Genomic DNA, 12,725 nt, shown 5'->3' with positions numbered 1-12,725 from the left:
AAACACAATCTAACCCGCAGGGCAAGTGTCCACAGAGGTCTGGATGAGGATGGCAGCCCTCCTAAAAACAGCGCTAAAGGTATGTTGCAACTGAGCAGCTGTCAGGGCCAACTATTCCATCACTGGAGAGACAATCACCAACTCTCACTCTATTCTCTGAAATTCAAAGACAGAATACGGAGGCTGAGCTCAATGGGAAAAATAATTATTCTTACCAAGAGCTTCAGCTGGGTGGAATCTCACCATCTTTTTAACCAAGTAGAAAGTTAAGAATAAAAAGTCACCAGAGTACAGCTTCCAAGGGACTGTTCTCTGTTACTGTTTTGTTTTTTTCCACCCATGCCTTTCAACAGAAGAGCCTGGAAAATGCTTTGCGTCTTTTGGAATGTTAGTTATTAAAATACCACTTTGGAGCTCCCAATTCACAGAGCCCTAAATACTGTGGTTGAGGAGAAGAGTCACCTGGGGATTAGGAAAAGGAACTGAGAACAATGGACATTATGCAGTAGCTTGCTTCCTTACCTTCTCCCTGAACGATAATAATCTTGCATTTGTTTCAAGAAAAATAGAGAGCAAAATCATTCTATCAGCACTCATACAGTTTTCAATCAATCTAATCTACGGGGATTGGGTTTTTTTTTTTGGCAACAGATATCTATGTACTCACTGTCACTTATAAACCTGTGCTCTGGCACAGACTCGTGTTCATGCTCCGCGTTTCTTACCTCCTTCATTGTCCTTGCTATCTGTGCAGAGAGTCTCCATGGCTACGTCACACCCCGCTCCTCTCCACCCAGGCTGGCAGACACAATGCCAGCCATTTTGGTCCAGGGTACATCTTCCATTGCTGTTGCACAGACCAGGACAACCCTCTGTCGAGACAAAGAAGGAAAACACCAGTAATTTGAGTATTGAGTTTCTGCACCTAAAATAAACAGATAAGGGACACTTAGTGGGAACAGGCCTTTATAAACAGCACAAATACTGTAATTGCACATGGATAGAAACAGCAACGTTATCTACGGAATCTAATTCTTATCCAAGTGGCATCTTTGATTGGCCTGACCCTTGAGACACCACTTACCTGTGCAGGACAGAAATATATGCAACGATCCACTAAATAGCTGCAGGCCAGACAAAATTAACTTAAATGTCTTTCCTTTAGCAAAGCAACAAGGTATATTGTATGGTGTGAAAAAGCATTTCAACAAAGTAATTTCAGGTTCCCTAGTCTAGATTTGTAATCTGTTTTAAACATTACTGGTCTTTTATTAGTACGTGCCTTCTTAAAGCACCTTGTTGCTTAAAAAAAATTCCCTCAAAATCCAAAAGCATGAAAGTGGGTATGAGGATATGAATGATGTTAAAAACAGAACATTAATTTTATCTGGCCTCAGAGTTGCCGTATATTCATGTGAAATTACAGTGCATTAAATAGTTGCACAAAGTATAGGCCAATATTAATGACTATACTTTATGCCAAGAGTACATTCCTTGTCACAGAATAAGCAAAGCCCGGGAAATAGTGAAGCAGCTGAGCGTCTATTCTAACAAACATTAGGATTCAGGCTGCATACGGATGGGACAGGACCGACAGGATTTCCAACTAAATGTAATAGCTGTGCATATTGGATTACTTAGGACGGACAAAATGAAATACCATAAGGACCACAATAAAACATTGATAGACTGAACAAAAACACGGTAGTGACGTGCTTCAAGACAGATAGCGAAGAGTGATATTTTGTGACAATCTCCCTAAGGCTTTTATGCTTTTACCTTTATATCCTATCTTGTCTGCTTTTATGGGCAAGGAGGGAAAATTTGGGAAACAATTAAAATAATTTAGTATATCAAAAATCTATAATTGTTTCAGTCTAACATGACATTTTTAAAAGACAATTTTTGCCACTTCCTACTGATGATATCTGGCATGCAGCCAACATGAGCTGTTTATGAGGATGACACTTGGGTAGATTCTGGTGTCCTTGTTTATGAGTGTGATATGACGTTGACAGAAGCAGGGAGAGAAATACCCTAAAATTCTAAGACGAACTGGCTATGCGTTAGATCTCTGTGGACAGAGCTATTTATGATTTGGTAGAAAACATATGAATAAAAATACTTGCTATAGCAATTGGGGTTTGTTTTACAGCTTCTTATCATTTGAATGCCGCTCCTGTTTGAGTGACACAATTTAAGGGAAAGATCTGTTTTTAAAGATGTTTATTTTAAGTCTGTGTTAGAATTATTCATATATTGATTTCCCCTCCTCCACAGTGAAACTTGAAAATATTGCAAAGAGACGTTTTGTCTCTTACGATTAGAATTAACAGAAAAAAGACTATTTTGACAGTCTCTTGTGGAAGAGTATAATGAAATTATGCTTATGGATACCATCAGGTCAGGAAGAGATTAATTTTGCTGCTGCTTTTCATTCAGACAATTACCGTCTGTATTTAGGATCATTCAGTAGATAAAAGGTGAATCTTCCTTATGGATGTGATTTTTTTTGTTTCGTTTTGTTTTGTTTTGTGTTTAATGAAAACGAAAGATTGAATGGCCCTACTGACAAGGGTACGGCTGCTGACTATCTGCACGTGAGAGTTGGTATATGAAAGCCTGGATATTGCCATGAATATTTTCATATTCTAATGAAAAGCACAAACAAGGAATAGAAAGTAGGTAATCTAAGGAGAAAGGGAAAGGGCATTTTCTCTTCTGAAAAAACTTTTTCCATCTATTTCTATGATAACTGAAGACGTGAGAATCTGCTGTTTTCTGCTGAACAAGGTTATCAGTTATTTTTATTTTAAATAGAACGCACAATACTTTTTAAAGCTTTTAAAAAATAACAAAACATAAATTATGATATCACATATATTTTGAAACATTTAGAAAAAGCCAAAGAAGTTTCCATATGAAATCAATGAGATTTCTCTCAACATGTTAACCAGAATCTTCTTTAGATTGACAGTTCCTTATTCTGTGATAAGAGTCTTTGTGATTCTTTAGTTTAGAATTTAAAGCTCATTAAGCTGAATTGCCAACAATGAAGAGCTTAAAGCAAAAAAACCAAAAACCAAAAAACAAAGGAAAAGAAAAGAAAAACCCCAAAACCAAAAAACAGCAAATGTACCATTATCTTCAGTTTCTGGTTCTAGAGAAAACTAACGCTTTTACATAGGAATGAAATCTGTGATAACCCCAAATTATAAAAATGAGACACAGACATTTAAGTCTCAATGCTTTAAATCCAAGGCATTTTACATAATTTAAGTGTGATTTATAATTTACAAAAATATGCATGGAAAACGGTCTGTTGTCAAACCTAGTGAAACACGGTTATATATAGATACATATGCAGATATGTCAACAAAGAGCAAGTATACAGTACCTTTAACTATCTTATCCAAATAGTGAGCTTGGGAAATTAAAAAGGAAAAAGAACAGACAGACATTTCAGAAGTGTCACATGGGACAAGAAAATTTTCAGAATTTACATGCAAATTGAGTAGCTGCAGCTGACATAAGACTCACATCACATGACAGAGATGTACTTCGTATCTCCTAGAAATGCAGGATATTCACGTTTTTAGCAAATGGAGTCATAATTCCAAGAAATACTCAGCATTTTCAGCTAGCTGAACTAACACTACTTTTCACAGATTATATGGAATGCTCTCCACTCTCATCATTCTCAACATTCTCCTTTATAATAACTGAACAGAACAAATTGAATCAATTCTTTATTCTTAAAGAACTTTGGAAGTTTATGAGATCCACAAATAATGAAACTTTAAAAGTTAATAAGCAAAAAGAAACAGAGACTCTTGAGCAAATGTAATATATTGGCGTTATATTTGGAAAAGGCTCATGTGAGTTCTATAGAAAATGATTACCCAGTATCTCTTGACTGCAAGCCAGATAGTGAATGATGTATCAGATAAATAGTCCATTAGGAAATAGGGACTATTCTAAGAACCTGTTTATTTTCAAAAACCTACTGGAATAGGCTCTTTTTCTCACAAAAGGTGTGTAGGAACAGTTAGGACCAAGACTGAATCTTTTTCTGTACCTGTACCCGCCCCGTCCACTTGTTTCATGAGGCTACAATTAGGCTATACCTTTCCCCTTGAACTGAGACATAAATGCCTTCCTCAGTGTAGAGACCTAATATATTAAGAAGCCTCAAATCTCCTTGCTTTGTCAAAATTCATACATCTTTAATGATCTAAAATTGCTTTTCAAAGATGCTTATGTTGACTGTTTTTCACTATGACATATGCAAGTGGCAGCAGAACTCCTAGCAGAATGATTGAATCTGCAACTTTCAGTTGGGCCACTCAGGTGTGATGGTTCTGTCATGTGTATAAACAAAACTGTATACAGTTTTGACACATCTGTATTGTGTATATAAAAGGATTCTTCACTTTGCCACAGGATTCTATTAGAGGCTTTGAATTGCATTTAAAAATAAGCATGTTTACAGCTAATTAATAATATGATGCAAGAAAAATTAAGGTGAAGAAGATAGGTGATAGGTACTATTCTGAAATTACAATAATAAAAATAATTTACCTTTTAAACATTAAAATAAAAATTATTACATAACATTCATATAATTTCTTTATAATTCCTTCTATATGCTATATAAACTAGTAGAGCCCTATAATAGCTCAATTGATGATTTGAACATAAAGAAAGTACCATCAAAACTTCTGGAGTTTCTGATTCTCACAGGGTAGTATTTCTACGGCAATTCCTAGTTTACAAAAATTACTAACACTGATCACAGTTAGAGAGTAAGCCTTTTGCTTTTACATTAGGTCTACACAACCAAAATAAAGAACACAACTTAATTCTGATCTGGATTCGCAGTTTTAAAGATGGACAAAATTATTTCTAATTAGGCAATCAGATTATTTTTGCAAACAGAATCAATTATGCAAAATAGTAGATTGATTCACAGGTAAAGGTACATCTTTGGGTCACCAGAACATCAGAAGCAGAACTATAAGTAAAAAATATATTTAAAATATATAGCAGGTCAACATTCACATCATACTTTAAATATTTGCAACACTTAACACAAGATTTACAAAAAGCTGAAAACCAACTGTAAGAAAAATATCTCTATTGAGAAAGATATCAAGATTTTTCATTTGCATTTTATATCATAGAGAATCGTGAAGCTGAGAGCTTAAAACTAAGAGAGAAAGAGGGAAAAACAACAAGGAATATTTTGGTATGGAAGAATAAAATTTCTGATAACACCACAAAAGCCTAGTTCTAAATAATGAAGAAGTTAAAAGGAGATGTCAATGTATGAGGTTCAAATAATAATTAAAAGTAGTAATTGCAACAATGTAAACATTATATAAACTACAACAGGAAAGAATAAAAAAATGCAGACATGTAAGAAGCCATCAGAAACAACAATCACAAAAATAACACAGTATATAAAAATTAATATACCTAACAATTGCTGAATGCGTATTAGGTTGCAAAAAATTACTTTGAAAACTAATGATTATGTTCTGACACCGAAGGAAAGTCATTGCTATTCGATCTACTAAGATGTTTAAATTTGTTTTATAGAATAAAATTCTTATAAAAATGGGTGCTAGACATAAAATGGGGCCCATTAAAAAACTGTTTTCTGGGGCTGGGTTCAGTGGCTCATGCCTGTAACCCCAGCGCTTTGGCAGGCTGAGGCGGAAGGATCACTTGAGGTCAGGAGTTCGAGAGCAGCCTGGCCAACATTGCGAAACCCCATCTCTACTAAAAATACAAAAATTAGCCAGGTGTGGTGGCGTATGCCTGTAGTCCCAGCTACTTGGGAGGCTAAGGCAGGAGAATGGCTTGAACCTGGGAGGCGGAGGCAGCAGTGAGCTGAGATTGTGCCACTGCACTCCAGCCTGGAAGACAAAGTAAGACTCTGTCTCAAAAAAAAAAAAAAAAAAAAAAAAAAAAAGAAAAAAAAAGAAACCCAAAAAACAAACAAATAAACAAACAAAAAACTGTTTTCTGTTAAAACGTTGCAGTCCTAAAATACTTTCTCTGGAGTTTCAATTATTTATCTTGGAAGAAGACTCACGTGGGACACACGGTATGCGTAGTACCACACTTCCCGTGAGACGGCAAGCCTTAATCATTTTTGGGTCTTAGATTTTTGAGTAAACTGGTGAATGCGTTGGATTCTCCTCCCAGAAAAATTCATATATGCTCACAAACACGAAATGCTGCCTATGACCCAGGGACACATATGAGGCACTCTGCTCCCAGCCTTGCTCACTGAGGGTAAGAACGAAGGCTTCCTTTGTGCCAAATACCGTTCTAAGTGCTTATATTATTCTCTCATTTCACCTTGATCACAACCCTATGATGTAGTAACAGTTGAGACAGTAAATACAGATGAAGAAACAGAGGAGAAGAGAGATGAACTTGGGCAAGGTAACGCGCTGGCCCCTAGGCTGGCTCCAGAGCCTGCTCTGAACCGCTCTGCTGCAATGCCGTCTCGTGGAGATTTAGGGAAAAAAAATTTTTTTTTTTCCTAGAAAAAAACTAAAGAAAGGTCAGACGTGCTGTGCAATTCCTGACCCCACATGAATTTAACGGACACTTCATTCTCCAAAGCCAGCAGGCAGTTCCACCTTCTTTTACACGTCTTCCACATGGATTTCATAGGAAAGTACAATGTAGATCTACAGGTCTACTTTAAATGCCAAGGCTAATTCTTGGCCTTAACTGTCTGTCTTTCAAAACACATTCAGATACACAAGCATCCCTGGAACACGACAAATGAAGCAACTATTCAGGTTTCAAGCCTATGGCCCGGAGGTCCTTGGTCTACTCGCTGGTACAGACAGGCAAAGACTCATGAGAGTTTTAAATGTGAAAGAAAACTGTGACTCACTGAAAGTATTTTTATTATGGAATTAGTCCATAAGTTTTTAATGTCAACAAAGCAAATGATTACTCCTGTATTCTTTTCACACATCCCCCGTCTAGGTGTTTCTTTTTAAGGATTCCTTCTTTTTGTAAAGCCCCTCATTACCACATTTCCCCCTTCGTACTTTGGGAAAGATGAGTGGAGGAGGACACAGATAATTTGCTCTTGTCTGCACCCCTTAGCGATGGACCTGGGCTCTCAGGCCTCTGAGGACTTATTTATACATAGTATTGTTGTATGCTTCATTCCTCCCATGTAGATCAGGAAGGAATAGCATCTTTTTGGAATTCTGTCTTCATGCTGTTGTCTCATCTGCTTATCTATCGAAATTCTGGGCATCCCTCCATTTCTTCTGTTATCTTTTTCTTCCTTTTTCCTCCCCCTACCCCAACACCTCTCTTGGATGCACACCAGAGTACATGTAACAGGAAAAGAGGACAATAAAGAACTAGCTGTGATGCATTCACTTCCACTAAGAGATGCCAGGAAAATTCAAGACTTCAATGAACTTTCTAGGCATAGGTGGCTTAAGGTGTACACTGTCCCCATTAGAAATGTAAATTCTTGGCCATGCAAATCACTGCATTCCCATTGCCTGGCACATAGCACAATCTTTGTTTGTTTGTTTGTTTGTTTGTTTGTTTTTTTGATACAGGGTCTCACTGTGTCACCCAGGCTGGAGAGCACTGGCACAATCACAGCTTGGCTCAACGCAGCCTCAACTTCCTGGGCTTGGGTGATCCTCCCACCTCAGCCTTCCAAGTAGCTGGGACTACAGGTGCCTGCAACCACACCCAGATAAGTTTTGCATTTTTTGTAGAGATGGGGTTTCACCATGTTGCCCAGGATGGTTTTGAACTCCTGACCTAAGGATGATCCGACCACATTGGTCTCCCAATGTGCTGGTATTACAGGCATGAGTCACTGTGCCACTAAGCTGAACCACAGCAGAGTCTTAATATCTACTATATAAATGATCAAATGTACTTTTGGTGGCCTTCGTATGTCTTCTATGTGTTTGTAGCTTTTGAATAAATTTTATAAATAATACAGATTGTCTTTCGAGAAAGAAGCAAAAGTGGGCAAAACCTCGTTTACAACATCCGTCCCATCCTTGCTCATTTTTGTTCCTCTCCCCTTACCCCATGTGTTCTAGCTATGGACAGTAGTATTCACAGCAACTACCATTTATGAAAACTGCTAAGCATTTAATGTGAATAACTGGTTTAATTTTCATCACCTTGTGGGTAACAGGTACCTTTACTGTCTTCCCCTACTTCACAAATGAGGAAATTGAGGCACAAGAAATTAGATAACTTTTCTAAGATCAAATTGCTAGCAGTGGCAAAGACTAAGTCCCAACCAGGTAGTCTGACACCAAAATCCATATTCTAAATAAATGTTACAGTTACAACTCAGAAGAACCAGAACTGTGTACCTGTGTAAGGTGCACTAGAAGCATCATCTGTTTATAGATTGGTCAAGAAATTTACATGAATAAAAAAATCAGACTAAACAATGTGGAAATCCTTAGTTCCAACATTGACAGTTAAAGGAAATAAGATTAAAACTCAATTGAATTTAAAACATTTATCTGATGACACAGCTTCATAAATGAGAGTACCTTATATAAACTAAGGAAACCTTGAATGCTGCCATCTGTTCTAAAAATTCCAAGTTTGGAAAACCAGTGGGCAAGATAGTAGAACTAGGGATAAAACCAGGAAAAATAAAAACAAGTACATTTGAAAACAACAGAAACAAAAAACCCCAGGACAGAAGCAGTTGAGCGGATGTACAAATGTTGGACAAGAAACACCGCCTGAGTAGTAGTTCCCAAGAAGGCTGCTCATTTAAAAATGAGCTCTAAGGAGTACATGTGCCTGTTTGGCTGAGACATAGAACAAGACTAATTCCAAGTTTGCTTTCCTTTTACCACCAGGCTGACTCTCATACACACAGAGAAGCAACAAAGGCAATGCAAGCTGGTTATATAGACATCAGGTAGCTCACAAGGGAAGGTCAAGCTGGTTTCACTGCATATAAGCAGTTGCTGATGTGTACGGCTATGAACTATTCACATTGTTTCTGTTGTCAACAATGCACTTTGGTGGGAGCATATTAAATAGTACAGTATAATATTTTCACAGGGTTACTGGCTTGAATCCTGGGTATAGCATAGACAACAGATGTGTACATCATAAAATACAGACATATTCTTCACTATGATTGTTACTGTGAGGTCCTTGGCGTAGAGGGCAGATTTTTAATTAGCACTGTGCATTTCATAATACTTCAGAAGATGGACTTAAAAAATGATTCACATTAGTATCTCATTAAAGCTGTAAGTAGGTATCATTCTTAGATTAGTCAAGTACCAATAATTCCTGTAGGATGACAGAAAAGCTATAGTTTGCAAATAAGAAGGTATTAAATCCATTTATTCCAATCAGCAACTGTTTAAATCAGTGTGCAAGCTGCATACCCATTGATTTGACGTTGCTTAATTGGTACTCATTGCACTGTTTTATTACTGATTACCACATCATTAACCATATAATAAAGGATTATGACAGTGATGTAATTTTAAACACCATAAAACTATTATATATTATTAAGAGTTTACTCATGACTCCTTAAAATATGTTCTCTTTTTGCCACAGAATTATCAGATTATGGGCAAACATCAAAAATACTCTTTCCTATTTGGGAAAGTCAATTAATTTGTGTTTTACCAATTAGTGAGGTGGTGTCAGAAAAAGAAAAAGTGTGTGTGTGTGCGCACACACACACGTGTGGTTTAAAAGCATCTGCTCCCCTACAATTGGCAATACATTTTCAAAAATTTGTTTCAAATAGTCTTTGAAAGTTTGCATATTTTATTCTTTTTACAGTTTAAGAACTTGGTGTAAAAATTATCTGAATAAATACATTCCTTCTTACATGCACCTACACAAGCAAAATATCATACTTCAATTTGGAACAGTATTTATGCCAAGGCATTCCAAACGAGTGAAATAAGACTTTTCCTGATTTAAGTCAGCCCAGAAAAATCCAGATTCTATGGAAAAGGTGCTCTGAGATAAATCACATTTATAAAGTCAGCACTGCTGAAAGAGTTTCATCATAAGCTGCACAGCCGTATAGAGACGACTGGTAGAACAGAATTTGGTATTTTCTTTCAGTTTAGGATTTCATGCCTTACCATGGACTACATAAACATAACGGAAGTAACAATGGGACACTCAAGGTGCAGATGGCAGACTCACTGATGCTAGGATGTGCACAGACTACGCAAAGAGATGCCTTGTGTGGTGTGTGATGTATGAGTTTTGTGGTAGCCTTTGCATGTGGCATGATTTCATCCCCTGAACCACAAACATACATACGTTAGCAATCTCCTTTAGTTTTTACTCCTTGTGTGAGTTTATTGAATGACATAAGCAATAAATACATTTTAGGATTTCCTAGATAAAAGAAATCACGTATATTTTAGTACTCCGATTTGATAATGAAAGTAGTCAGAGACAGTTTTTAACATTAATAAATACAAATTATAGGCCAGGCACGGTGGCTCACGCCTGTAATGCCAGCACTTCAGGAGGCTGAGACGGGTGGATCATGAGATCAGGAGATAGAGACCATCCTGGACATGGTGAAACCCCATGTCTACTAAAACACAAAAAATTAGTGGCGTGGTGGTATGTGTCCGTAGTCCCAGCTACTTTCAGGAGGTTACTCAGCTACTCAGGAGGCTACTCTCAGCTACAAGTTCACGCCTGTAGTCTCTGCCACTCTCAGGAGGCTACAGCTACTCATGAGGCTGAGGCAGGGAAATCACTTGAATCCAGGAGGCAGAGACCACAGGGAGATGAGGTTGCATCACTGCACTCCAGCTTGGGCAACAGAGTGAGACTCGATCCCCCCCAAAAAGATTATAATACAATTACTTATACTAGGTGAATATCTGGCTATTTAAGATTTTGGAAAAATGTTGATTATAACAATTATTACAGTGGTGTCTGCATAGTGTTAACAAATCCAATCACAGGAAACCACAACAATGATCTACAGATTTGGTCAATATCAATGGCTATAATTTCTTGTCTATAATTGCCACTTTTGTTGATTCACAAAATTTAATATTCAAGATTTTTTTTTTTTTTTTGAGACAGAATCTTGCTCTGTTGCCCAGGCTAGAGTGCAGTGGCGTGACTTCAGCTAAAAAAAATTTATAGAATAAAACTTATAAGTAGCATAATGGGCCTTTCTCATGTCCGTTTGCTTGACCGTATCTGGAAACCAATAAACAACAAAGCTGAACAATCCTTTTAACTTACCTAGGATACATTATATTTTATGAGAATATTAGACAAAGGGCTGTTTTCAAGGTGATTTATATGGAAAGTAATTTTCCTGTATTTGTAGGTGAGAGTATGCAAAGCTGTTTACCACATGTATGATGGGTACTACAGTTGTCTCAGCCATTTTTCATGAGCTGATGCTGGTGACACAAATCATCTACCCACTTTCTAGGAGTGTTTTCCATTGGCCGATGTCTACATAGTATCCAGCCCGCTAATTTCCGATGACAGAGAAACGGGACATTCAGTTAAATTTTGAAAGGAGATGTGCAGAGTGCTCAATAGTTCACAATATTCCGAAACCTTTCATAGTACAAACTGATTTTCCTCAAACTATTTTTTTGTTGTTATCTTTTATTTTGGCACACCAGTTCTGTTATTAGCTATAATTTAAATTTTTCTGTTTAAAAAATGTGGTACTTTAGGAAGACATCTCTGCCATTATCGTTTCTGCATCTGTTTCTATGAGAACTCAATCTTTTGTGACAGGGACATAGATATTAATTTATTTTCATCACATAAAAATTAATTTCCATCTATTCTACTATATGCATACACATAAGAACAATTAAGAAATAATTTAGGAGGCAGCATAGTCTATCTAGTGCTTAAGAGCATGGGCTTGGGAATTGCTCATATGCATCTGGAGTCCGATTTTGTTGCTTACTAGCTGTGGGTCCACAGAAAAGTTACATAACCTTTCGGAGCCTCAGTTTCTTTAATAGAGATTTTATTAGCTCCCACCTGAGGATTAAATACGACAATTAATGTAGAACAGTGTGCACTGTGCCTTAGCACACAATAAACACTCAATAAATATTAAGTATTATTAATTCATCTTATAAATAGGAATAACTTAAAAAGGACAAACTCATGAGACAACTGGTATTTTTTAAATGACTATGAAGAAAGGAAAAAGTCTGACTTTGAGCAAAGAAATGTGGGATTGGCAATGATTTGTTTTCATAAGCCTCAGGGTCCATTCTGCCCCAGAACAGCAGGATAAGCCCCTCATACTCTGCTTCCCCAAGTTGTCCTCCTTTTGCTGAGGACATTCTTTATATGAACTGGCTTATTCCCAGCGTAGGGACAACTCCATTTTGGGGCAGGAAGTTTTCTTCTTCCATATCTGCTGGTTAGACGCAGAGTTCCTGGTCAACATGGAGTTCAGCTTTTTGGAATAAAGAACAAACACACCACAACTTGCCCTTATATATTCTGTGCTCCCTCATTAGTAATTTTATTTGAGCAAGATAAATCAGTATTTTCTAAAAAAGTATAGATACCCACGCAAACATTCATATAGTCCACTCACAAATTCAGAAATACAAGTCATTTTACAGTAACTATTTGGAAACGAAGACATTTCAATATCACACTTTACATGCATATCCCTATTCTTACAT

General features: G+C 37.0%; 1 protein-coding gene across 19 annotated transcripts in view; it reads right to left on the bottom strand.

Annotated features, from left to right (window-relative positions):
- The window catches only part of TENM3 (teneurin transmembrane protein 3), a 2,726,163-nt gene that overhangs the window by 81,532 nt on the left and 2,631,906 nt on the right, over positions 1 to 12,725 (bottom strand). For 11 of the 19 annotated variants that reach the window (XM_074396661.1, XM_074396660.1, XM_074396665.1 and 8 more), the window contains 3 exons: positions 3,398 to 3,424; positions 1,780 to 1,797; positions 726 to 872 (listed from right to left, as the gene is read on the bottom strand). In XM_074396661.1, coding sequence (XP_074252762.1) covers positions 726 to 872; positions 1,780 to 1,797; positions 3,398 to 3,424 — 192 coding nt within the window. The remainder of the gene's footprint in view (positions 1 to 725; positions 873 to 1,779; positions 1,798 to 3,397; positions 3,425 to 12,725) is intronic. The other 8 variants (XM_074396669.1, XM_074396670.1, XM_074396671.1 and 5 more) reach the window with 2 other exon arrangements.

Source organism: Saimiri boliviensis, chromosome 3 (assembly GCF_048565385.1).
Source record: "Saimiri boliviensis isolate mSaiBol1 chromosome 3, mSaiBol1.pri, whole genome shotgun sequence".
NCBI lineage: Eukaryota > Metazoa > Chordata > Mammalia > Primates > Cebidae > Saimiri > Saimiri boliviensis.
Note: the sequence above shows the minus strand (reverse complement) of the source record. Positions and strands in the feature narration are given on the sequence as shown.